General features: G+C 40.7%; 2 protein-coding genes across 2 annotated transcripts; both read right to left on the reverse strand.

The window, feature by feature from the left end:
- Positions 1-3,176: 3,176 nt before the first annotated feature.
- Positions 3,177-5,848, reverse strand: LOC133472081 (microsomal glutathione S-transferase 1-like). The gene is made up of 3 exons (XM_061762426.1): positions 4,215-5,848; positions 4,046-4,137; positions 3,177-3,560 (listed from the first exon to the last, which is right to left on the reverse strand). The coding sequence occupies exons 1-3, from the start codon at positions 4,329-4,331 to the stop codon at positions 3,314-3,316; spliced, it is 456 nt and encodes a 151-aa protein (XP_061618410.1). The 5' UTR covers positions 4,332-5,848; the 3' UTR covers positions 3,177-3,313.
- A 186-nt stretch (positions 5,849-6,034) lies between these two features.
- Positions 6,035-7,787, reverse strand: LOC133472080 (microsomal glutathione S-transferase 1-like). The gene is made up of 4 exons (XM_061762424.1): positions 7,641-7,787; positions 7,444-7,576; positions 7,282-7,373; positions 6,035-6,473 (listed from the first exon to the last, which is right to left on the reverse strand). Exons 2-4 carry the CDS (start codon positions 7,558-7,560, stop codon positions 6,227-6,229), a joined length of 456 nt encoding a protein of 151 aa, XP_061618408.1. The 5' UTR covers positions 7,561-7,576; positions 7,641-7,787; the 3' UTR covers positions 6,035-6,226.
- Positions 7,788-26,663: the final 18,876 nt, after the last annotated feature.

Here is a 26,663-nt window from a genome sequence, read left to right on the forward strand (position 1 = left end):
TAAATGATTCCTAATGAGGAAGCAAGCCGTTTGACTTTTAAATGCTTCCCTCTAGTGGCAAGGAGAAACAGTTCTGAATCATCACAGTGAAAGACTGGAGCAGATGTGTGGTGGTTAAACACAGGCAGCACAATGCAAAACTGATTTTTGGGGGGCGAATAAAGAACTTAAAATTGTTTTGTTTTTTTAATCAGTTGACAGCACATTATTACAAATATGTCCTGAATTAGCTGGCAACTAAATGCAAATGTGGTAATTATTTTTTAATCTGTCTCTGCTTTTGTTGTCCCGATGGGTGGTGGTCTGCTGCAAAATGTTGATTTTTTTTTTTTTGTAAATCGATATTTTTGTTTGCTGTATAGCGGTGATGCCTTTATTTGTTATTTTCCTAGTTAGTTAGTTAGTTAGTTTATTAGTTATTTTAATTGGATTTGTTTCTCTGTCACCCACTGAAGGTTGAGTGTTCTAATCTTTTTCTGGACACTGTTGACTTGTGTTTGTCCCACAACAATTCAGTATTCTGCGGTTTGACTCACCGTTCACCTAAATAAACATGCTGAAAGTCATTCCAAGACCATTAACATTTTTCATGTCCGACTGAAGTGTTATTCTTTTTGCTACGTTGATTTATACATATTCTAATGCATCTAGGTCACCTGTTGAGGTATGACAGGTAATACTTAAAATGTTTGCCTACCAAGGTCATCTTGATAAAATACATGGGCCCAATTCATCATTTATGATGTATTTTTATGAGAACAGAATATACCACACGTAAAATGTACATTACTAAACTTTTATTTTGAATTTTCTTGACCTTAGTGCAATTCAGGTGAAGTTGCCTGTAATGGATGTTTGTTCTAGGGATTATTTCTTTGTCATGAGCCGGGTTCACACAAACCAATTTTTAACATCTTCAATCATTTTTAAATTATAGTCGAAGAAGAAATGGAAGTTGCTAGGCTAATTATTAGCTTATCTGGTAGCTACATTGTGGTGGTTTCAAGCCACAATCAGTTCGTGGCTTGGACGAAGTCGGTGTTGACCAGACATAAAGATTTCCACTCGTAAATATTGAAAACAGGTTTTACATTTACGATTGTCAGCCCCCAACCATGTTCCGGTCTTAATACATCTCACACCACGCGATAATTGATCAGAAGGAACTTTTAGAGACTGCAGGAGCCACCGTTGTTTTTAATTTCACAAATCCATCTTTCCAAACCGTCGATGAACATATCGGTGGATGTAAAAAAATACAAATCTGTAGCATGCAAACAATACAGTCAACAAATCAGAACTGGATAACATTTCTTTAGATGTTTTTAATATTCTTCTGAAAGACTGGCTTTATAAGTAGCATTAAAGGACAATTGATTGCTCCCAAGCTCCCCCTGCACTTGTAAAGTGTAATTTACTATTTAGACACTGTGGTAAATACCATTCAGCAGTGGTAAATGTGCATTTCGTAACTCACTGACCTTTTTTTTTCGGGCGAGCTTTCTGAGATTGTAACCACCTCAAGCTAGTTTATCTGTATATATGTCAATATCTTGTAAATAACATCACTGACTAGTCAGAAAGGTTGGTGCTGAGACAAGAGAGGTAGCACAAAAATCATTACTAATTTAAATACAAGGTGGTGTGTGTGTTTTGTTTCCCCCCACACTGACATGTAAGCAAAGACCGGTCCAAAGATCAGATAGGCACGATTGCCTGGAAGCCTTCCACCAGTTGTGGAATGCGCTGGGAGGTGCCCAGACATGTCCCTTCACTGCCAGTGATCAAAGTACTGTAAGAACATTACATAACACTCAGCCATTCCAAATAAATAATTCTGCTTTTTATTCAAGTGAGAGCCATACTTAACACTGTAACTCCCGATTTGCATTTTATTTGATCGCAAGCGGCTAACTGAAGAACCCACGTCCCGCAGGCCAACATGTTAGACGGTATAATTATGCAATTCATCTTTTCAGAAAAGGACCTTGAATACCCCGAGGACTGAGCAACATTGTTTGCATGCCACTCAATTAAGAACCTGTGTTCAAACCTGTTCTACCAGTAAAACAGACACCCGACAATCCATTTATCTATTGTCGCTTGGACCTTAAACAACTAAATTTGACGTGCATTCCAGGCGTGGTCCTGCTCCCGGTCTTAACCGTAACCATCCATTTAATACCATGGTTTGTTGATCCACAGGAAACAGTGGTACAGAAGGCCAAAATTTATAGAACTTCACCTGAACTGGAAGTGGCTCCAACATGGTGACATCCACTTGTAGGTAAACAGTCATTGCTGCATGATCAGAGAACAGTGTATTTGTCTTTAGCAGCATGTGGCTCATTGCCCAAGGTAATTCTCTTTAGCTCTGTTAAAAGAAACTATGTAGTAAATGCAGCAACTATGTTTGTGGTCGCAAGGCAACTTGATTTTTAATATAAGCAGCTGCCATGTTGGTCAGAAGACCATGTATTCACTGCAGCTTATCAAAAACGGTGCAATACTTTCCAAATTATATCTGACCAAACAGGACAAAGATTCAACAAACCAAGCGGGATTACACTGACTATTATCACCTTGTCATGGGGTAGTCAACTAACAAAAAGAAGCTGCCCTGAGGATTGTCCAAAAATGGCTTAGTCAGTTGATATTTTTGACTCCGTTGACCAAGAGCTGAGCAGACTTAATATATAGCGTTTAGCCAGGTGGTATTGCTGGGAGTTGAGAATGAAGCCCCTCAAAGACTCCTCAAAGTTCCCCAGTATGACAAGATAAGGCCTTCTGAAGAAAATAAGAGCATAAGGGAGGCATTACACTCCCTGGTGTACTGGTTGACTGGTTGAGGGACAGTCTTCTTCAACAAACGAGAACTTTACTGAGGACATTCAGTGATGTAGTATGGGAATTCCAGATCAAGTGGAGGAAGATCCTGAATCAACAGTGGTAGTCCCTTCAGAAACAACTCAAAATTCCGACTCAGCAGTGGTAGTGAAGGACCAGATTGGGGGTAAAGGCCCAGATCCCAAGTCATACTTTACTTTGAATATCTAAGTAACCAGTTTATTCTATGTAAATGGGGTCCAAGGATGTCAAACCCACTTTCATCCTTGCACTTATTTCACTGCTTTGGTTTCTTTCACCAATTTCTTAGACAGTGAGCAAAATGAGGTTGGATTTTTTTAAATCTTTTATTTGAATTCTCAACATTCAATACAAACAATCACCACCCAAAACCTTTTACAATACAGAATTTTGAGATTTAGCAAACTGAAGTAAACAAATGGTTAAGGGGCAGTGGCTGTCATCTTCAGAGAACGAGAACTTTACTGAGGACATTGTAGGTCATCGATAGGGTGACCGCCACACCCACGACAAAGGCCAGAAACCTGCAGGGCTGACGCACAGCGGCTAGGTAGACGATGGTGTGGCAGATCCGAGAACCGGCAAAGAGGCGGAAGTGAAGCAGGGCGACTGACAGTTCCGGTCCGCTCAGAGCGTAGAAAAAGCCCACCAGCACAAAGGGAATGACGTTCTCCAAGTCATTTAGATGACATCTTTGAAACAAAAACAGTTATTTTCTGCTTTGTCAGGATTTTTTGTCATTGTAAATTATTGAAATAGAACAACAGTGAGAAGTGACCACCAAAAAATAAAAGACTATGAATGTACAACATTCCAATGTTAGAACAAATAGCGATATCTTTTGGTAAATATACTGTATACTGGCCATTTCTTTATTTTTGTCATGTAATTCTTTTCTACATTACTGTAATAAACACTTGAAAACACCAAGAGAACTTTCTAGTTTACTCTTGAATATTCCTTTGACAGTAGGGTGTGGTATTAAGAGGTCAATTTAAGATGGGTAAGTCCCCACAGAAGGTCCAGGTAACAAATGCACAGCCTGCCACTAATTATTATACAATTACTTGGAACAGGGTGTTCAAAATATCCTTTCTTAATAAGCCAAAGATAAGACAAATACATTATGTAGCAATTTAGCAAATTGAATTGCAGACTACGCAGAAATTTCACTCACCTACGAACTCGCTCAACATCTGGATGTGTTCTCAGCATCTTCTTTTTCTCCTCCGTACGTCGATGGCCCACATCTTCCTCATTGGCAAAGGCCTAAAACATGGCCATACACGCTAAAATAATGTTTCCTGTTTTAACAGTTATTGAAGAATTGACTGGTGTTGACCTACCCCTCTGCTGAAGCGGTAATGAGCAGTAATCGGCGCCATGATCATCAACTTCAGGATAACAATAAGTGAGTATGTGCTGAAAGCCATGAACACCTCATCTTCCATCAGGTGCACCATTGTGACAGCTGATAAAGACCGCTATTAGAGTCGAGGTTGACTTGCAAAAAGTAAATATGTATGGTAAGTGTTGAGTTGATCAGCTTAGCTGCTTGTGTGTTGTCAGTTGCAGCGAGACAAGACTGGAGTGTGTTAGAAACAAACGGGTCAACCCTTAACCTGGTCACTCTGAGGGTGGAGCCAGCCAACAATGAAAACTGAAAGACCGTGACCAAGTGTAAAGGGACATTGATGGTCTGATGAACTGCATCACATACATTTCCGTGTGGAAAGCACAGGGAAGTAAAGTGGGTTTTTTTCAACAATAAATTTTGACTCAGCCCTGAAATGAAGACTCTCCTGAATGTGAAGAGAGCTTTATTCTCAAGAGATAAAGAGGAACTTTAAAGAGTAGAACAGTAAAAATGCCTTCAGCAGAACAATGCCAGAGAGGTGTGGACAAATAACTGAAGAGGGGTGGACAAGCCACAATTGGATACCAGGACTGGGCAAACGAGTTAAACCTGTTTTTCAATGGATTTGACTCTGCTCCCCTGCCAACTTCCAATCAATATGACCCCACCTCTCCAGGTTGATCATCTCTCCCAAACTGCAGCTCTTCTCAACTCAGCTCCCCACAAATGACTCTGCCCCTCCCCCAACCCTAATCAAAATCCCCACAATACCTTTAGTTACGACTTGAATATTCACGTTCAATCTGTGCATAATGTTACAGTGGATTTAACTTGTTTTAAAATCAAGTACAGTGCATTTGTTGAGTACAAGATCATCACCGATTCTGTTCATAACCTTTACAGACAGAATTTCCAGGCGCAGTAAAGGTGTTGAGGGGGTTCGGTTTGGTGGCTTCAGAATTACGTCTCTGCTTTTCGCAGATGATGTGGTACTGTCAGCTTCATGAAACCGTAACCTTCAACTCTCGCTAGAGCGGCTCGCAGCCGAGTGTGAAGCGGTTGGGATGAGAATCAGCTCCTCCAAATCTGAGGCCATGGTCTTCAGTCGGAAAAGGGTGGCGTGCCCTCTCATAGTCAAGAATGAGATCCTGCCCCAAGTGGTGGAGTTGACACTCAGTCATCCGGCAGAGGTTTAGAGTAGAGCTGCTGCTCCTCTGCATCAAGAGAAGCCAGATAAGGTCGCTTGGCCATCCTGTTAGGATGCCTCCCTGTTGAGGTGTTCCTGGGTGAGAAGCTCGTCATCTGGGAGGGGCTCAGAGTAGAGCCGCTGCTCCTCCACATCGAGAGGAGCGAGATGAGGTGGGTCGGGCACCTTGTTAGGATGCCTCCTGTACACCTCCTTGATGAGATGTTCCGGGCACGTCCCACTGGTAGGAGGCCCCCAGAACGACCCAGGATACATTGGAGAGACAGCTGGCCTGGGAATGTCTCTGGATCCCCATGGAAGCGCTGGACTTCCCTGGTTAGGCTGCTGCCCACAGATACCTTTTTGTCCAGTCCAGCCTTTTGCCCAAAATGTCAAGTTGGTGATTCAGTGAGAGTGTACACTGACTGAATAGATTTCTTTGATGCAATGGTTAAGAAACATACAGTATTCTGAGTGTAATTCAGTTTTTCAGGGTTTCATGACATTTTTGCTCATGATTCATTTGCTATGAAAGATTTGAAAGTTAAAATTTGAACTACTGAATATTTTAGTATGCCTTCTGGCATACTTTTTGAACTTTTACCCAAAAATAGTCATTAAAATGGTTGTATGAAAAATGTTTATTTGCCAAATTATTCGAGTGAATACTTTAATACCCCGTTAGAAATAAACGGCCGGCACGAAAATATTGTGCTTCTAAGCTGGGTAAAGGTGGTCTTAGGACCTTTAGAAGTTGGAGCAGAATTTCAGTTATCTTCATCCAAATGGTGAAAATGGTTGAGGGACAGTCATCTTCAAAGAACGAGAACTTTACTGAGGACATTGTAGGCCATTGATACGGTGGCTGCCAGGCCCACGAGAAAAGACAGACCCCTGCAGGGCTGAGGAAAAGCCCCAATGTAGGAGATGGTGTGGCAGATCCGAGAACCGGCAAAGATGCGGAAATGAAGGAGTGCGGCTGGGAGTTCCGGTCCGCTCAGGGCGTAGAATAAGCCGACCATCACGAAAGGAACAACGTTCTCCAAGTCATTCAGGTGACATCTGGTTAACAAAAAACAGAAATCACTGAAATGAGGAACATGTCGGAGTACATTGAATATTTAAACACCAAAATTTTCAAGCAAACCATTCACACATTACAAATCACGAAAATCCAATAGCTTAAGGCTAACCTATAATACAAAACATCATAGACAGCTAATTAAAATTAGCATTAATGTTCCAGTAATTCTAAACCTTCAAACAACTGCTACTTTATACTAAAGTTTGAGCGACCAGGGTTTTTCGTCGTCAACGCAAAGGTGATGATAGTCAGGTTAACATTTATTAATTGATGACATCATTGATATTTTTTCAGTTGTCAAGCCTCGTGAGGATAAGCGGAACTCGCTCTGCACATTTTCGCCTTCAAACTCGAGCTTGCTCACTCACTTTCTTGCTCCAATCACATCGCTCATCCAATCACATTCAGACAGTCAGAGCTTTTAAAACTCTTAACAGAATTTCATGTAACAGAACTGCAGGGTCGCTAAATGTCATAGTGTATAATAGTACGGTAGTATATAATTTAAAGAAATTAGAGGAGGGAATGCTTGGCAATAATATATGGTAGCAAATTTGCAGTTTTACAAGGATCGCTCAAGAATTTTATAAGATCTGACTGTCTGTGAGCCCATGTAACAGTAGCGGTATTAAGAGGTGGATTAAGTTAAATCCACACAAAAGGCCCAGGTACCAAATGCACTACCCGCCACTCATTGTCTACTGTTACTTGGAAAAGACAAGACAACAAATACATGATGTAGCAATTTCGCAAATTAAACTGCAGTCTCAGCAGAATTTGCCTCACCTACGAGCTCGCTCAACATCTGGGTGGGCCCTCAGCAGTTTCTTTCTCTCCTCTGCAGACTTATGGGCCACATCTTCCACATTGGCGAAGGACTAAAGCATGAACATACACACTGAAATAACGTTTTGACAGTCGTTGAATACACGACTGGTGTTGACCTACCCCTCTGCTGAAGCGGTAAAAAGCAGTCAATGGCGACATCATCATCATCTTCAGGATAACAATAAGTGCATAGGTTCTGTAAGCCATGAACACCTCATCTTGCATCAGGTCCAACATCGTGACTGCTTTACAGCTGATAGAAAAGGACAATTCAAAGTGAATATGTATCTAACAGTCGAGTTGATCAGCCTACGAACCTGTGTGGTGTCAGTTGTAGCGAGGCAAGACTGGAATGTGTTACATAAAACAAGTCAACCTTTAACCCAGTCACTCTCGGGGGTGGAGCCAGCCAACATTCAAATCGTGAATGTTGGCCAGATGATCATACCAGCAAGTCTGCAAAGAAATCCTGCGGCTTTTTGCTTTCTTCATTGTGAGGAAGAGGCAGGAGTTGTGGGTGCTTCACCATGACAACACAGGCCTGCTCACAATAGTGCCCTGAGCATCAGACTGTTCTGGCCAAGAAGAACTGTGCTGGAGAAACCTTCCTTCTCACCCGACCTGGCTCTGTGGGATTTTTGTGTTCCTCTTTCCGAACCTCAAGGGGACCTGTATTTAAGAAATACAACATCAAAATGAGTTTGACAGAATAATGTCGTATATGTTTTGTCCGTATCAGCCTTTTGCCCAAAATGTCAAGCTGGTGATTTCAGTAACAGTGTACACAGATTGGAATGGACTCTCTGATTCATTGGTTGAGAAACATATTCTGATAGTAATGTTTCTGTTTTGCAAGGCTTGCTAAGATTTTAATTCATATTTCAATCTTTGAAAGCTCAAATTTCAACTACTGAATGTTTTAGTAGGCCTTTTGGAATATGGCATTGGCTATACTTTTTAAACTTTTATCGGACCAAAAACTAGTCGGGCCGGTTACCTCGCGAGCAGGCTGGAGGCTAGCACTTCTCGTCGCGGTGTTGAAAGCCGCGTGACCACCTGGTAGGATGTATTCCAGCCAGTGGAGGCTTTAAGCGGGTATATTTTCACAGTTCAAACATGAAGGGATGTGTAGGAATAAGAAACATGCTAGCTGAACTAGCAATTATTTTTCAGCGTGGCAAGGATTTCAGCCACCCGGAAGGACACAAAAAAAATCCAAATAAATTTGGGACAACTGTGAGACTAAACCAACTGGTGAAGTGTCAGGAAATCAAATTCTCCTCATGAAACCAAAAGTGCTATTTTCTCCTTGGTGATTTCCACGGCTGCGTTTAGTGCTCTCTTCTTCATCTTCTCTTCCGTCAAACCTCAGTCAACACACGCGCTCTCCAGACTGCGGCTCGACCCGAGCTGCACGGTAGTCGCAATCACTTTTGTCTCAAACTCTTGTCATTTCGCTTTAATCAAGCGCGCGTCATGTCGCAGTGTTTGGGAGCCAGGTGCTTGAAACACCCCGCGCTTGAACAAAGAGCCCTGCCTTGCCAACGTGAGGCGCTTTGAAAAGAGCGTGCAAAACACCTGCCAGTCACATACCAGCAAGCCCGGCACAGTCACTTTGTTGGGTGCCTTTGCCAGTTTGGGAGGGGAATCGTCGACTGTTGTAGGATGTTGTGAGCGAGCGTCAGCTGCCAAATGGAAACAGAATGTTGGTAGTTTGTCTATATGGCCCAAGGCGTGTTTTCCATGATTCTGACATGCTGATTCATGTGCAAACGTGAGACTAATATCAGGTGACACACAAGCCATCAATGTTAGTTATTCGGCGCCTGACGTTTTCCCTGTGCTCTTTGCTTTGAACAGAGGGGAGCTTGTGTTTGCACAAAACAGATTAATGCCCTTTGCGTCGGCCATTTCTGAGTGCTCATCATTCATACTAGCATTACACAGGGTACTGTATTCCACATTTAGGTTTTTTTTTTTCCAAACAACTGTGGTGGAGAAAGAACAATGAAACAGTCATTTTGTAGACCGCCAATTGGTTTTAAGACTTCTAGCGCTCCTAAATTTCATCAAAGCACTCAAAAATATTCCAGGTGATAATAGCATAGTTGTTATGTTTGGTATTGTTTTCTAATAATTCCTTGGAACAGTGGTTCTCCAACATTTTACACTAAGTACTTAGCCCTCCAAGTACCAGCAACATAACCAATATTAAATTCCTGTTCATCAAAAACGAGACAGAGGTTTTATTCCCAAAAGGTTTAATTTATTTTAATATTATTGTAAGTCACTGTACCATTATGCAGTTTGAACATGAACACTGCACTTAAAGATAGGAGGAAAAAGTACTCTGATAATGATTAAATTAAAAGATATTGCACATAAAGGTTTAATAAAAGTTGTACTACAACTTAATACAAATGTAATTGTTTAAAAACAAACAATTCTTAAAGGTTAAATGCAAATATATTGAACTTAGAAAGTTAAATACAACTGAACTGTACTTGGACAGTTGTTCTTTTGGGGACCACTAGAAAACCATCCATCCATTTTCTATACCGCTTATCCTCACTAGGGTCACAGGCTGGTAGTACCTCTAATCAGTTCATAGATGATTACCACAACCAGGAAATAAACTGCATTTGTAAAAATGGATCCGAATAAATGACGAAAGGGTAAAAGCACCATTTTAAGTTTAGTAACAATGCATCCCTGATGGTATCTGACGTCACATAAAATGTCATTACAGCCACCTAGTGGACGAAAAAAAGTTGAATCCATGCTTTTTCTGCTTTGGATGCTTTTGTTTCTTTCTCCCAAAACCGCTGATCAATGCATCACCATGCACAACAAGAGTTGGTAGCAAAATATTAGTTATTTCTCCTGTATTTCTTATTTATTCGCGCGCTTTCAAATGACTTGTATGGACCGAGCGAGCGGACGGGCGTCCTCCTTTTGTGCAGCAGATTCCCTGAGAAAACTAATGTCCCGTGATTTCCCACAAGGAGTGGTAATGGCTAAAAGCTGCATTGATTCCTTGCCAGCCCTGCCAGTAATTGGGATGCGAGCTGTGCTGTGTTCCCATTGATTTCTCATGGTCGCCAGGTTATGCCGCTGGTGTAGGACAACAATGACTAAATAACAGCCTGGCCAATGATCTTAATGCCAGAAGCCAAGCAAAGTTATTGATTTCATTACAGAATGCCTCCTAGGTTCTCGGCACATACATTTTTTTATTGATCACAACCGGTGTCCGCATTACTTTCAGGACTGTCACATGCAGCCGCCAATCAATGAAAGCCGAATTCTGCGACTGCATCGCTCGTCGGGGGCGGGCAATAAATTTGGCGGCATATAATCAGGATTTGGAAGGTGACCCCGACTGATCGAATTGATAAGTGCAAGCGTTTTCCCTGCAACCTGTGGGTTAAACCATAAATATTGTGTGATTAACTTGTCCAATTGGGTTTCATTTGACCCCATTCACACGCCGGTGGCCCAAGGGCAGCACGAAAATAAGAAATCAGATTAGCAGCCGAACAGGAGAAATGCTCTGATAACACTGTACCAATGATAGGGTTTTTTATTTTGTCATTTTACCTGAACCTCAAAATAGAGAAATCATATTAACTGGATGGGTGGACTAACTTCTGAATAGTAGTTAAAGCCACAATATTTTATCAGTAAATGGTTAATTTTGTGGCAGCACGGTGGACGACTGGTTAGAGCGTCTGCCTCACAGTTCTGAGGACCGGGGTTCAATCCCCGGCCCCGCCTGTGTGGAGTTTGCATGCTCTCCACGTGCCTGTGTGGGTTTCCTCTCACATCCCAAAAACATGCATGGTAGGTTAATTGAAGTCTCTAAATTCCCCCTAGGTGTGAATGTAAGTGCGAATGGTTGTTTGTTTATGTGTGCCCTGCGATTGGCTGACAACCAGTTCAGGGTGTACCCCATGATAGCTGGGATAGGCACCAGCACTTCCGCGACCCTTGTGAGGATAAGCGGCTCAGAAAATGGATGGATGGATGGTTAATTTTGTCAAACTGTCATTTTTTTGGTCAGAACATATGAATGGAATTAAAAACTGTACCTAAATAAAAAATTTAAAACGACCAGTTGTCAAAGATTAAATGCAACTGTATTGTACTAAAAAGCTGAGCTGAACTTAGTTCAGTTGTTGCAGTAATTATTTCGCGTATCAGTAGAGAGAGCCCGCGAACTACTAGTGGTACTAGTACCACACTTTGAGAATCACTGCTTTATGTCATCCATAGATTAGTTGATAAATCCTTCTTAAAGTTTTTGCGTGGGTGAAATATCACAGCCACTGAACACCAAATAAACGGACTCTCGTAATTTATGTAGCCACCTCCAGGATTTTTTAAATTAAAATTATATTAAACTTGTCCTTGGTGAAGCACATCGCTCAATATTTTTGGAAAAGAGTCCCACTTCATCATATTTCTGAATAATATCTGAAGAAGATCTGAAAATGTTGCCATTATCCCACTGTACATCAGTTTATAAGGCAGATAAATTAAGCTGTCTTTCTTTCAGAAATGGATAATGCCCTTTGTACAGTCCATCATTTCAGGGCCAAGGATTTATGAGTGACTGTTCCATTTCCTTATGAATCATTGACTACTTTTTATTTATCATCTGCCAGTTAACACACAAATTAGGTCAGTCACATGGTATTAAGAGGAGACCTTCACCTCCCTATGTGGTAACATGGGTCATGGGAGTTTGTACTGTGTGCTTTGTTTGTTACTATCATCCCTGATGATGATGATGATGACATTCATGTTTCATGTTTAGCCGCACATCATCACCCAGTCCCTAGTTGTCAAGGTGGTCCCCCGAGAACGACGAGGTTCAGGTTATTTTTTTTGTCCGATCAGTCTTTCAAAGTCAGCTCCTACTCTCTTCTAACTCAGTCGACTTAAGGATCCTCCTTCACCTGTTGGCACGGCTGTACTTAACATGATCAATATGGCTTTATTGACAGACTATGCACCACAGTCCTTGAAAGTGGCTGTAATTGAACCTCTTCTTAAAAAAGCCACTCTTGATCCAAATGCCTTAATTATAAACCGATCTTCCTTTTCTCTCCAACTTTCACGACAAAGCGGTTGCCAAGAAAGTGTGTGACTGTTTTCCATAGTGAGCAGCATTAAAGGAACTCCCTTAAATGAGTGTAAATCCTTGTTGTCAGATTTTTAAATATCGCTAATGAAGACTCTATTTAATGGACATTTAGAAGGCAATCATGGTGTCCCGCAGGGGTCCGTCCTTGGACCTGCACTGTTCAGTCTTTATGTGCTTCTCGTTGGTAGTATTATTCGAAAAAACTCCCGTTGTTATACAGATGTCCCACAACTTCATTTATAAATGAAATCTGATGAAACCAATTAGTTATTAAATTTTCAGCTGTGCCTGAAATAAATCAACAAATGACTTTTATCGATAGGATTGATATTTTTAGTGGTTGAGATTTTACTTTTGATAATAATACATACATTTTGAAAGTTGAAGTTAATCAGTCAAAATCACAACCGTCAAACTGTTGTGGCTCTGAGTAGTGTTAACAAAGGTGTGCCACATTGTTCTGTTTTAGGACCACTTGAATTCACAACTCATATGACTTGTGAAGTTCAGTACATCTGTTTTTGGATACTACATCCACTACCGCATTGCAGCATTTTAATGTTACCTCAGAAAATGTCAATGCTGTTACATATTATGATGTTTGCCAGAGGTCTTAATACATTGTGGCATGCTTTTTCAAATAACTGTGCAGCATTTGCACCCATTTATGGGCTTCAGCTCCAATCATTTGTGATTGACAGTATCTTAATCTCAGATGATGAGTGCTATAACACACATCCAGTCAGTGGGTATATTTATAATGGTTTTCCCTGTTGGTGGTAGGCTGCCCCAGTGCTTGGGGTAGTAAACCTACACAACTTTCCCCTCCGAATGTATCTTAATGAAGACGCTCATTAAGGATCAGCAGTTGCACACCGCTCTTAATGAGTCACACAGCTGCTCATTAGGCGCAGCCCTTTAGGCTTTGTCTTTTTACTCACTTGCGAACGTGGCCCCGAACCCTCATTACGTCCACCTTTTTAGAAAGCCATTGTTGAGGTGGGTGATCAAACTGGTTAGCACATCTGGTAGCATATAAAAACCTTGTCATTGGCTGTTAAAGACTGTTGTGACATACAGAACAGTGGTAAAAGCCACAAGGTCTGGACATGAATTAAGTACACTAAAGTGAACATAATGCTGCCATTTATATACTCAGCGAAATTACATTATGAATAACATTGAACACAGATGTCCTAACGCAACTGCAGTTTCACAGTGTCGCTGAGCCGGTGGATGATATCTTTGCTGAATACACTTTCAAAAACAATCCATTACAAGGACAAAATAAGCAAATGTTATTGTAATGTGCATGAATTGAATTGTGCTCTGAAGCAGAAGATAATTTAAAAACGCAATCGAATAAAATGTTTGTGTTGAGAGATTATCATCGCACTGCATCATGTCGCACCATTTTTTGGAGACCGAAAAAACGTAGCAACAATCAGTTCCTGAAGGACTGGATTCAGAAACATACTTAAAGGCCATAGATTTGTGTGCGCGTGGCGCATTCTGTGGACACATCACCAAACAATGTGGACATCATCGCCAAACATTTACGTAAGAGCTACTTATCAGCAGCTAAATCTTCCCATGTGAAAATGTGTTGTTAAGCATTTCAACAGGGGTGTGTAGATTTTTTTTTTAATCCACTTTTTGGAATGAGGATTGGAATTGAAGACTCTAAATTGCCCGTAGGTATGAATGTGAGTGTGAATGGTTGTTTGTTTACATGTGCCCTGCGATTGGCTGGTGACCAGTTCATGGTGTACCCCGCCTCTCGCCCAAAGATAGCTGGGATAGGCTCCAGCATGCCCGCGACCCTAGTGAGGATAAGGGGAACGGAAGATGAATGAATGAATATATGGAATGACTTTTGCCCCCATTTTTTTTATAGATAGAAAATGGCATATCAAGCAAACTGAGCAATTACCTAATTGTGGAAGGTTTTTTTTTTGCCGTGCTCGTTACTTCAACTGAGTTTGGCAGACTAAAAGCAATGCACTCTGGGTGATCCAGCCAGGCAAGGATCTCGCACAGCAGGAGGGGCTGCAGCTCCTCATTATGGCACTATTTTAACAAAGCACTCTCTCTCCCCTCTGCACGGTTGCATGTAACCACTGCTCAATATACCATGCCTTTCCTTTCAGCCCTCACAAAGAGATATAAATCTTTCCGGGCAGGATAATTACCAAGATAATTTTATCCATAATGATACTTGTCAGTCAGGGGAGGTGATGAAATTGAAAAAAAAAAAAAAAAAAAAATCTCCACTGTGAAGTTTCCAGCCCAGATTTATCCCTAGATTTATGAAGAAGAAAAGAGTAACTGAAGTCTGAGAAACTTTTAGGTCTATAATAATGGGCTAACTCCATAAATCCTCACAGTGTGAGCAGAGTGTACATTTTCCACGTGGCCTCAGGTGAAGCTTGTATCATTTTGAAATACAGGTTGCTATGAATGAAACTCAAAATCATCATTGATTTGCATGTCTGCCACTGACTAGATGATGCATTTTTCTGAATTGCAGCATGTTTTAAGAAGTTGTAGCTTAAAAAGCCTTCTCATAGCCTTTTTTTTTTTTTTTTTTTTTTTAACATACGTGCAAATGTATTGGGAACACTTCGTATTCTATTCCAAATCAAAACATGAAGAAAATCATTATCAAATGTTAAAGAATGCTGAAAAAGTGATGAAAAAAAGAATATTAGGCTGTTATTAAAATGCACTGTGGTGCAGAAGCAGTAACCATTTGCCTCTGAGGAACTCCAAATAAAGTTCAGCTGTCCTAGTAGGCATGTAGATGTAGATGCGCACACTTGTGCACATCTCAGTTGCTTATTTTTACTTATTCCCTCAAATATTTTTCAGCATTACAGGTAATGGGTAACATTAAATGTGGAAAACGTTCTGAATTGATTTATCTGGGTCTCATTTCTATTTTATTTTTTTATGTCACAAAATCCTGGCATTTGAACAAGGGTGTGTAGACTTTTTATATCCACTATAGAACTTCCTTGTTCCTGTTTCTGTTGTATTTGTCTCTATTATGCTGTTGGACAAGTGTAAACAAAATCATATTTTTAAATTTCTTGGGTAATAGCTGAATTTATTGAGGCCTTTTTTTTTTTTTTTTTTACTTGTACTCTTGTCAATACTCTTACTTTACTTTACTCTACCCATATCTCCATGGAGCGGAAACGTGACTAAATGTGCCACCCTAATCCGAACCCTTTCTAAGATTATCCACAGTGACAATAAAGTGAACATAATGTGCTCATGTCGGGGCTTCTGTCATTCAACTTGACACTTAATTTACTGTTCACACACATGCCTGTAAATACGCAGACGTGTACTGCGTGTACATCTCAGCAATCCAGGACAGGCCTTTTAACAAAACCGCGCACTTGATCATCGCGTGGCGCACTAGAGAAAGCTGACGCCCTCGCGATGGAGAAACTGCAACACTTTGATCTCATTTTGAAATTCTTCTAACTTGTCTTAGTGTGGGTTTTTTTAAGTAAAAAAAGGGATTCTTACATTATTTCTGAGATGCTGTTATGAGGCTTGGTGGCAAAGGTAAAGGCCTCCCGTGGATAAGAGGAGATAAAAGCTGAGAAAAAGAAAAGAAAAACACAAAAGACATCACTGGCTGGATGTTATAATATTTAGCATAAGCAGTGCCAAACATTTCTTCAAGGAATACGCATCTTGTGCTTTCTTTTAAAAAATTAACGTGGAGGAACTGGGACCCTGTTACCCGTTGTATCACTCAACAAAGGCAACGGAACTATCACTTACGTCAAAGTTTGACAATGACAGAATTAGAGCAGGGTTTTTCGCAGCTCCCCGTCCCCCCACGGGGAACCTCGGCGCGCGCAACTCCGAAAAGTTTACTTTTCGTTGTCATTTGAAATTACGCTCATTTGCATTTTGGCAGAGGAACAGGGGGGCTATGAAAAAAACAACGACGCGGCGTGCCTTTGAAATGGAACCTCGAAGCACTTGCTGTCTTGGTGATCGCCCCTGCAGGGCTTTAACAAATATGGAATTCGGGAGATTGAGCAACTTCTTCATTAAAGATGATGTTCTTTCTCCCTCTGTTCCTTTCACTGAATGGACTGGAGCTCTTGATAATGTCCCAAATTCATTTATAATGCAGTGGATATAAAAAGTCCACATACCCCCCTGGTATAATTCCAGATCATGTGATTTAAAAAAACCGAGATCAAAATCACTTCCAAACAACTCGATTGAAAAATGTAATATTTTCGAGAGGGGATGTAAAAATAAACAACTGTAATAGTCACAGTCACAACCGTACTCGAACATCTGAACTTTATATTTGGGGCTAATCAGAGGCAAATGGTGGCAGGTGTATGCTGACTTCCATTTAACGTGCATAGAAAATGCCACTGTTAATGCCATTGTTATAGTCTCTTCTCCACATAGTTCATTCCTCAGATTAAAAAAAAAAAAAATGTTAGTTTTTTTTTTGCAATGGGAAATCTTCGACAGAAGAATATACAGGCCATACCACAAGATTCAAACCACTCATCACCAAAAAGAATCAGAAGGCCAGATTGGATTTTGCAAAGAAATACAGAGATGAGCCATTATAAAGTTTTGGAACAAAGTTTTCTGGACTGATGAGACCAAGATTAACCTTTACCAAAGTGCTGGAAAGGCCAAAGTATGAAGAAAGAAAAAAGCTGCTTATGATCCAAAACACACAAGCTCATCTGTGAAGCACGGTGGAGGTAATGTCACAGCTTGGGCTTGCATGGCTGCTTCTGCACTTGTCTTTATTGCTGATGTAATTCATGATGGTAGCGGCAGAATGAATTCTGAAGTCTACAAAACCATTTTTTTCTGGCAGTTTACAGAAAAATGCATCCAAACTAATGGGGAGAAGCTTCATCATGCAACAAGACAATGACCCCAAACACACTGCCAACACAACAAAGGACTTCATCGGGGGGGGGGGTGGGGAGTCTTAGACTGGTCGGGTCAATCGCCAGAACTTAACCCGATGCAGTTATTGCAAGTAAAAGTTATGCCACCAAATATTAAATGCCATTCACTTGAAGTTAATTTAATAATGCCTGTTCCAATATTTTTGCTCACTTGAAAAGTTTGCGGCTTTAAACAAAAGGTTCTCGGTCCTGAGTGGGTTAACACATCTACATGTAAATACCATGAAATAAAAGATGGAAGTCTGAACTTTTGTCTCATATTCATCTTTTAATCTGAAACCCAAATGTCTTCAGTATACAACAAAAAAACAAAGGAATCGACCTTGCCGTTCCAATACTTTTGAAGGGGACTGTAAATCCATTATAATACTCTATGTGAGGTTCAAATCCAAATGTATTCTACTTTCTCTGTTGAAAGGCCAGACATCCACAATCCATTTTTGAAAATGATAAATGCCTGAGAGAAAAAGTGCAATCTCATTCACAGTAAGCTTACCAAAAACTTGAGACTACTGACTAGTGTGTTTGTACAAATTATTTTGAGACGTGCACTTTCTGCGGTGAAAGGCATCACCAACCTTTGGCTCACTGTTTTGCAGGAAAGCATTAATAATTGCTTGGCTGGTCCAGTTTTCTTTCTTTCTTTGTTTTTTTTTTTTTTAAATATGTTGTAATTTGGTGTCATCAATGTTTTGATGAAATTAATGAAAAAATGAGAGTGAGGCAAAATGTTTGCACTCTTGCAGCGTGAACACTTCAGTGTGACATACGTGTTGGTCGTATAAATCCAGCTAATATGCAAATTCTGTGAAATGATGACATAATACATATACGTTATCCAAATAAGTCATTAACTTCATCATTCATCGATCTGTCCCAACACACACATGCACATGCACGAATACCAGGTATATATACCAGGTATTTTTTTGGCCTGTATCTGTTGGAGAGCTGTTCTCAAGTTTTTTTTCAGTACCCTTCAGTTGTATTTCACTTGAAAGTACAATGCGTTTGCATTTAATCTAACAACTGTTTGTATTTAAATGTAGATTTAGATTGAATTTGTATTTGACTTTTAGGTGCACCGCATTTTGACTGAATCATTGGCTGGACCTGGGTTCATCTCCCGCACCTGGTGACAATTGGACTCGCTGAAGGTAATATAAAGAGGGCGTTTCCTTCTCCTCAGTTGTTTGGATGTCTTCAGGGAGGTAACGCCTTCATTTGGCTCCCTACATTTGTTTGTGGCTGTGGAGTATGTGTGTTTGACTGTCTTAAAAAGCTTGATTTTTGTTTTATTTTGACTTCCAAGTAATTTCCTCCTTTTTAGAGTGACTTCCAAAGTCATTTCAGTTTGGTTTAAGATCTACTTCTTTTGTTCATCTATCATTTTGATGAACTTTGTGGGTTTCCCCAACAAGCGACCCTGTATAAAAATGTGTTATAGCGGGAAATGTAACAATATATTTAAGCGCAGTGTTCATGTTGCCTACAATAATAAGTAATTGTCAGAATAGTCAGTTCAGGGTGTACCCTGCCTCTCGCCCGAAGATAGCTGAGATAGGCTCCAGCACGCCCGCGACCCAATGGATGGATGGATGGATGTCAGAATATCACCTGACTTATTTTTTATTGTACACTTGGTCCTATGATGCAACTGTATTTTAATGTCGGTCTTGATGGTGGTACTTAGTATAAAAAGTTTGAGAACCACTGAACCACACTCCCTGTGGGAGTGGTCACTTTTTTATTTCTTTTTTTAAATGGGCTCAAAATGGGCTCCACCTGTAGTTGTCGTGGTAACCCGTACTCACCTATTTGTCCAGCTGGAAATGGGGCGGGACTTGGTACTGGCTTATGACAGAAGGTCGGCCCCTCAAAACATGCTTTCATCAAAATAGCCCCAAGATCAAGATCTATATTACACTTTTACATACCATATTTTTGTCTTACTGAGATTAGCCTGTCACCGAAATGTAAAGAAGTGTGAGGGGGAAAAAAACTGCATATAAAATAGCAAATAGCGTAATTGTCTTTTTTTTTTTTTTAACCTTTTCGCAAAACAAGAAAAAACAAGCTCTTTTTAAATGTATGTTCTGACAATAATTTAAAACAGACAAGGCATTAAGCTACCAGGCTAACAACCTGATAAGAGTCTTGACACAAAACTTTTCTAAATGGGGTAAAAAAAACAACGAAAAACTGCAGTTACAGAGCATGTAAAAACTGAAAGAAATGTACATTCACTAATGTTCTAAATAGAATAAAATTCCACTGCAGCATGGGCTCTTGAGCGCCACAGCTTCCTTCTGTGTGGAAGCGAGAGAAGAAACATTTGAAAAGGCGAAGAAGGGAAATGAAAGGAAAATCAATGAGGGCGGATTTTCGTTTGAGCGGGCCAGTGTGAAAAATCCAGCCGAGCGTTTCACATGCCGCCGAGCCTGATGCTGACCTCCATACGGCGTGCAGATCAATGGACAGGACGGAGGCCACCGGGGTATTGATTGATTAATCAAAGCTAATGTTCTTTTGATCAGCACGGCCGCCCTATTAACTGGTGTAGGCGAAGTAAAACAGCAAGTTTTATTTACTCATTCGTGGTATGTGAAGTGTGAAGATGCTCGCTTTCATTGCCTTCCAACAGTGACAATCTTGTCATGAATAGGAATCGTGGTGAGTTTTCTTTATCGGCCGCAGTAATAATTTGGTTTCACACCAAAACATAGAACAGATTATGATTTGTTTCTTTATTTTATCAGTTTGTCTCCGACAACGCAAATAGTTCAGCAAACAGTGGCGTTAGCTGTGGGGTTAGCCTACAGCAAAACATGCTATCAAGCCAAAGCATCAGGGTCAACATTGACCAAAATGAAACAAAATGGAAACTTGTTTCACTTTAACGGAGCGAGTTGGACGATTAGTCGACGTAACGTCAAGTCACGTCATGCTGTCACGACAAGAAAAGTCATATCTGGTTATTATTGAAATGTTTAGCTCAATACTGTGTACAAGTAGTGATTAATGCATGGGTAGGTAGACGGCTAGATAAACACTCTTCTACTTTGCAAGTCCGACTCGTTTCATTTTTTAATGAGCTCCTCAAGTACAGAGATTTTCATGTCTTCCTCTCCTCTTCCCACCTCAATTTACGTTCCCAAACTTGACGCTCTTGAAATCGCTTCTCGTAATTTCGAAGGTGAGCGCTTCTCTCTTCGTTTGAAAGGCCCCTCGCTCCCTCGCCGCCCTTGGGTTTCCTCAATGTCAGCGCTCACTTCAAACGCCTCAGAATGAGCTCTGAGGACTCCGTCGAGATTTCCCATTGCAAACAATTATTCTGTCCGTGCTGCTCCGACAGAGATTCCTCTAGATTTATATTACTAGGCCATGAGTCAAATTTCCGTGTCTCGGCGGTATGGTGTGCTTCACAGAGGTTCCGCTGTTGACCCAACGCCTGAGGTGAATGTAAAAGATTCGCTATTGAGATATCTTAAAGCTACTTTAGTCAGGGGTGCGATTTGAAGAATAATCTATTGCAAAACGTCTCTAGCCGAATGGTCGCATTAGCCATTGCCTACTGTTGATTTTTCATGCCTGTGCAAATGTGATGGGAATACAGACAGTTCTTGGGATTGTTTCAAGCTCCCTCTTGAACCACTGTACCATTAAAACAAATTGAGAGCTACCTCTTGGGTACTAACAAATGTGAAGCGTTCGTATCTCAATTTTTTCCTCTCAAGTCAAGGCAACAACAAAAAAATCAGTCGAGCTACCGCTCGTATCTCCAGAAACTTTTAAGTCAAGGTGCCACTGTCTTTCAAATTCCCCAAAAATCATCCAATCAATTCAAAGCAAGTGACCATTGTGCTCTCCTTCAACTTGATTGTTTTTGCCCAACACGAGTCCAAGTTCACAATCACTGCCGAACTTTTCAATTTCGGATTTCTTGTCCGGCCCTCTTTTTGCTCTTCCTCTGGAGGTCCTACAACCCCTCTGGCCTAGACACCTTGCTTCTTTCATGCTGTTTGGCTATATCATCCAAAATAGATAAGAAAGCCCCTCTGTTGCCACAGGAAAGCATTGTGAAGCCTGGCCCCCGCCCGCCCTTCGCCCCCAAGCAGTGGATCTCCCCCGAACGAGCTCCAGTCCACAACTGGAACTTTAAAAGAGGCTTGAGTTGCAACAGCGCTCACCTCCCCGCTGTAACCACCCACACGGACGAGACACACACACTGCAGCCATGTCCTGGAGGGAAAACGAATCTGAGTAAACATGGCTGAATAAATAAATGCGTCAACTTTTTCTCATTTGGATTTTCACATTCTGGCTGGAGGACTCAGGTGAAGTTTTCAATGACTCTTATAGACTTTTATTGCTGTTTTGGTTTAGTATCAAGGAAAAATAAATAGTGAGAATTTTAATGTTGTAATTTAAAACAAGTTCAATTACCCGAATTGATTTGTGATCCAATTTTTGTTTAATTTTCTATTTGAATCATAATCATCATGTTATCTGTATTGTGAAAGTGATGTTCAGAGATTGATATAGTTTAAGTCAGTTATTTATCATCTTTCATGAAATATTGGTAGATTTAATGGGTGTTTGGACTTAGACCACGATTAGACTCAACTTTTTTTTCCTCATCCTTATTTGTTTCTTTTCTTTCAGGCAACTGGAGACGATACTGACTGGGACCCAACCTGTGAAATGTAAAAGAAAAAAAAAATATATATATATATATATTTTTTTTTTTTTAAAAAGACTAGATCTTCAGTTGTGGATTCAAGTGTTATGATACCATCGAAAACTTTGATAATTGGGAAAAGACACAATTTGAGGAAAACAACCATTTCTGTAAAAATAAGTATCCAGAAGAAATCATTGCCATATAAATCACGCAAATTTTCGGACAGACATAACTTTCAGTCTCTCTCTTGCAAAATGACCAAAATGAAGTTGGCCAACTCTGCTACTCACAAGTTCATTTATCCTGTAATGTATTTTATAACATCAAATATTGTGATTGCTGTGAAAGTAAAGTGATTGTTGGGCACCCAAATTGTGAAACGTATCATTTTGTACAGTCCATTTGATCACATTTGTAGCCTACAAACTGGTTTTACTATGAATTAACCCTGTCAATTGGTCATATTTATTTATTTCTTTATTTCAACGATTGACAACTGTATATAAAGGCACAGGACGAAAGTGAAGCCAAATCAATAATAAAACGTAATTACGACGGCTCCCGTTGGATGGTGTCACAAGTGCGGTACCGCTTCATCTGAATCGATGCTGATCAACTTTTCTAATTGCGAGCGAGCCTCAGACAGGTGAGGCCGGAGCGGTTTGATCTCTCAAACATGTATTCCATCTCTTCTCCCTTCGCGAGGGAGCATCCAAGCAAGGTCAGCGCTCAAAGGCAACGCTGCTGCACCATGGGAAATGAGCGCGTGCCAGCCTCCCACTTTGGCGGGATCAGCGCGCCATCAGAAGGATCGGACTGACACTAGTGAAGTCCCCCGGTATCACCTATCACAACCTGTTTCTGGCGCTGAGGAAACCAAAGACCTGCTCTAATTGTATCATTAATATCATTGCAGTCTGAGGGCCAATTATTCTTGCTTTGAATTTCACCTGCCGCAACCTTGAATCGGCTTCCGGGTGGATGTTTGAGCACAAATAGGCTGGGAGTCATGGAGGACTTTTTTTTGTGTCTCTGTGATCAAAGCTGGCTTGAAAACAGCATGCAACAAATGACCTTCAACTTTAAAACAAAAACAAAAAAATCATTGTGCTGAACATGACTCATAGTTTGTACAGTAATGTATATGTCGTAGGGGTATGGTCACATACCAATTTTTAACAGTTTTGTAAATATTATATGATGATGCGAGTGTGTGCTTACAGATGTACTCCAAGGGACTGCAACGATTAATGAAATACCTCCAATAATTCGATTACAAAAAATGTTGAAGCAAAATCTTTGCCTCGAAGCAAACGCGTAATAAACTGAAGTACTCAACAGCCAGCCAAATCTGCACTCTCAATCGCTGACACCCAGTCATTCACCAGGCCAAGCCCCGCCTTTTAAAAGCCATACACCAAGTCACAGATACTACAATAGAATGTGAGGACAGCGACCCCAAGTATACAAAATAACTGCACCTCACATGCATGTTTAATAATGCAAAATTTACTTTTATTCAATTATTCGATGGGATAATCAGTACATTTATTTATTTATTTTTTTTAAATATTTGCTAGATGCAGCCAAACTTAACTTTTACGATTGTTGGTCCCGACCACTTCAATGAGCTAAATCTTAATTAACCAATGTTAGGTAAACAAAAAAAATCAGTCAAAATGAAAAAGGTTTGTACAAGATAACAGTTCATTCTTATTGTTTTATTTTACAGTTTATAATGAATTTTATCAGAGTTAATGAACCACTTATTTAATTAAACAAAAAGGGATATAAAATGTATTTTTCTTTTACCACTTTTTAAAATGTACAATCAATAAATTAAACAATTATCAAATTAGCCAAATCTTTTTCTCATTGGCCCACCTCTGCTCAGGCCACTTCTCTGAAAATATCGTTCACGCAAGCTGGCCGCGCTGTCCAATAGCAAGACGGCGTCCAGGGATCTTTTTTTTCTTTTAAAACATGCACATTCATTCGTCATCCGCCGCAAACAGCATGACAAAATCCAAAGTGCCGTTGATAATGGATAGTCGGGCCATTACTGACGGCGTGGCCCGCTCGGCCATTTTTTCTTCATCATAAACTACGTGTGGGATGCCGGGGCCTGGCTAAGTGTCGTTTTTCACCGCCGCCACGGGCTAAAGAAACACTGATGAATTAAACAAGGAGAAAACAATCAATCTCAGCAAGACGATTTGTCAGGCGTGAGGGACTTGATCACCGCTGGCCTGCCGGGCGTTCATCCAAACCGACCTCTCGGTGGGTGGGAGGGGGTGCAATGCAAACAAACATGCGCAATGCCTCATGACACAAATTCACAGCAACTACACGACAACGTACACCGCAATGTACATTGTAGCTAATGATCGGTGTGTCAGTTTCAAGCTCCCCCTAGAGTTGGGAAAATTTAATGTTGCTAGACCGACCGACCGACCGGAAGACGGGAAAATGCTGATGTTACTGGGGGCCATTTTGAGAAGAAAATGTTAATAAAATACATCATGCTCACCGGAGATGCTGATGATTAAATGTCTTAATGTGTGCAGATCGCTAGAAACGTGCTTGGCGAGTCAAACTTGGCTGATTCTGACCAACCAATCACAGGACCAAAAAGAAATGTTGACGTCAGATAGCCTCTGGCTCTGTGAGGACAAATTTGAAATCTGATTGATAGACTGAAACGTGAGGAAGGTGTTTCACGTGTACATTTTGTTGTTTTCATATTGCAATTTCAATTTTTACCCGATTAATCGATGGGATCATTGGTAAAATAATTGATTATAAAGGTATGCTAGTTTTTTTGATTATTAGACGCGGCTTGGGTCTGAGCACAAAAAGTAAAAACATTTTTTTCAACAAATTAAATAGGAAAGATTTCCTAAGAAACAGAAAAAAAATCTATGTCGAACCGGTACGATTGGGATATTTTACATTTTGCTCCGCAGTCGGAGTAGTTATCGAGAGACTGAATCCAGTCCATCCAACACCAATAATGGACTGTATTTCCCAGCCAGAAGGCCCTTGTCGTGTAGTTGTGAGAAATCCCAACGCGGATGCTTCCACGTAGGCATCGTGCCCGCGTGTGTGTACTAGAAAGTGTTCAGAGCGGCATTGACACGAAACAGGTTGTTTGAAGAATACCCAGAGAGGAGTTGAACCCCTGAACACAACCATTAAATGGGACCTAATGAAGTGAAACGCTGTGAGCGTATATGTGTGTGTGTGTGTGTGTGTGTGTGATAGGGATCTGAGTAGATGGCCTAGGGAATCAATCAAGCAGGTTCCAGCCTCCATCTTATCAAGTGGCAGCGCGCTGACCGATGGTCCAGATTTGAGATGATCTACATGCCTTTATGTAAGTGGGACTAATCCATCAAGAACCGGGCCATACAAGCTCACTCCATCATTGCCGCCGAGTCCCCACCTCACAGAGCTTTTGGAGTTTTTTTTTTGGTTTTTTTTTTCTTTTGTTATCTGGCGAGGAGTGGTGGGGGGTGCACTAGAAGGGAAAACAATTTAAAAGTTGTCAGTTTGCGTCATTTATTTCCATCAGAGATGGCATCATTCGGTGTTAATAAATCACACAGCCAGCTCACCCGCGACCCGAGTGAGGATAAGCGGTATAGAAAGTGGATGGATGAATTCGCATAAGGGATTTTTATACGTAATTCAGATGTAAAGTGAGGGGGGGGGGGGGGGGGAATTGCAAATCATCTTTATTCTTGTCGGCAATGTTAAAATATAGTTGCATAGTAGGCTAAAGTGTTGAGGTTTTAGTCCTAGAAAGTACATTTGTAACATTCTTAAGGGTTAAATTCAAATATTTTGACCTTAAAAGTGAAATAAAACTAATCTAGCATGATGCACAGTTCGAACATTTAATTCAGTGATTCTTAATGTACCACGAGAGGGAGCCTGCGTAGAACACTTTTGTAATCGTTGGTCTATTTTATTGAAAAAGTATCCTCTTAAAACACTGCTTTTGATTCCTTCATGACCAAGTTTCTTGCCATCACGTAGCATGGCCTCATTCCCAGCCCTTTCCCTCCTTGTGCAGGAGCCAAACTCGTCCCTGGAGTTTATCCCACATCAAATTCCGCATTTTTCTCCCAAACATTCCTGTAATTAATTCACTCATTTACACTCTCTTTGCTTCAAGGTCAAGTCTTCTGATATCTTAATTAAAAGGAAAAACACAGAGAGAAAGAAGAGGGAGAAAAAAGGTTTTTTTTTTTTCTTTTTTGGTCTTCAAATGATTCCTCAGTTTTGTGAGCTGCTCGATCAGATCTTTTAAACTCACGTTAACACCCCCGATTAATCCCCCGCACCCTTCAGTTGGCTCGCTAATGAAATTAAGAAGGAGAAGCCTCCATAACGGATTCGGCGCACATCGCAAGGGGGGGAAGGTCGGGACGCTTGACTGGCATCGGAACAATCACGCAGGCAAGTTTGAGAGAGAAGACGGGGATGTGCTTTCCAAGTTTCAGGGACCTTTACAAGCAAAAAATTA

Source organism: Phyllopteryx taeniolatus, chromosome 22 (genome assembly GCF_024500385.1).
Source record: "Phyllopteryx taeniolatus isolate TA_2022b chromosome 22, UOR_Ptae_1.2, whole genome shotgun sequence".
Classification (NCBI taxonomy): Eukaryota; Metazoa; Chordata; class Actinopteri; order Syngnathiformes; family Syngnathidae; genus Phyllopteryx; species Phyllopteryx taeniolatus.

Bases quoted from the DNA above. Each gene is read 5' to 3' on its own strand.
- LOC133472081 (XM_061762426.1), bottom strand. From the start codon at position 4,331: ATGGTGCACCTGATGGAAGATGAGGTGTTCATGGCTTTCAGCACATAC. The intron at 4,138-4,214 runs GTAGGTCAACAC...GCCATGTTTTAG, and splicing joins ATTACCGCTTCAGCAGAGGG to GCCTTTGCCAATGAGGAAGA. The intron at 3,561-4,045 runs GTGAGTGAAATT...TTTGTTTCAAAG, and splicing joins GATGTTGAGCGAGTTCGTAG to ATGTCATCTAAATGACTTGG.
- LOC133472080 (XM_061762424.1), bottom strand. From the start codon at position 7,560: ATGTTGGACCTGATGCAAGATGAGGTGTTCATGGCTTACAGAACCTAT. The intron at 7,374-7,443 runs GTAGGTCAACAC...TTCATGCTTTAG, and splicing joins TTTACCGCTTCAGCAGAGGG to TCCTTCGCCAATGTGGAAGA. The intron at 6,474-7,281 runs GTGAGGCAAATT...TTTGTTAACCAG, and splicing joins GATGTTGAGCGAGCTCGTAG to ATGTCACCTGAATGACTTGG.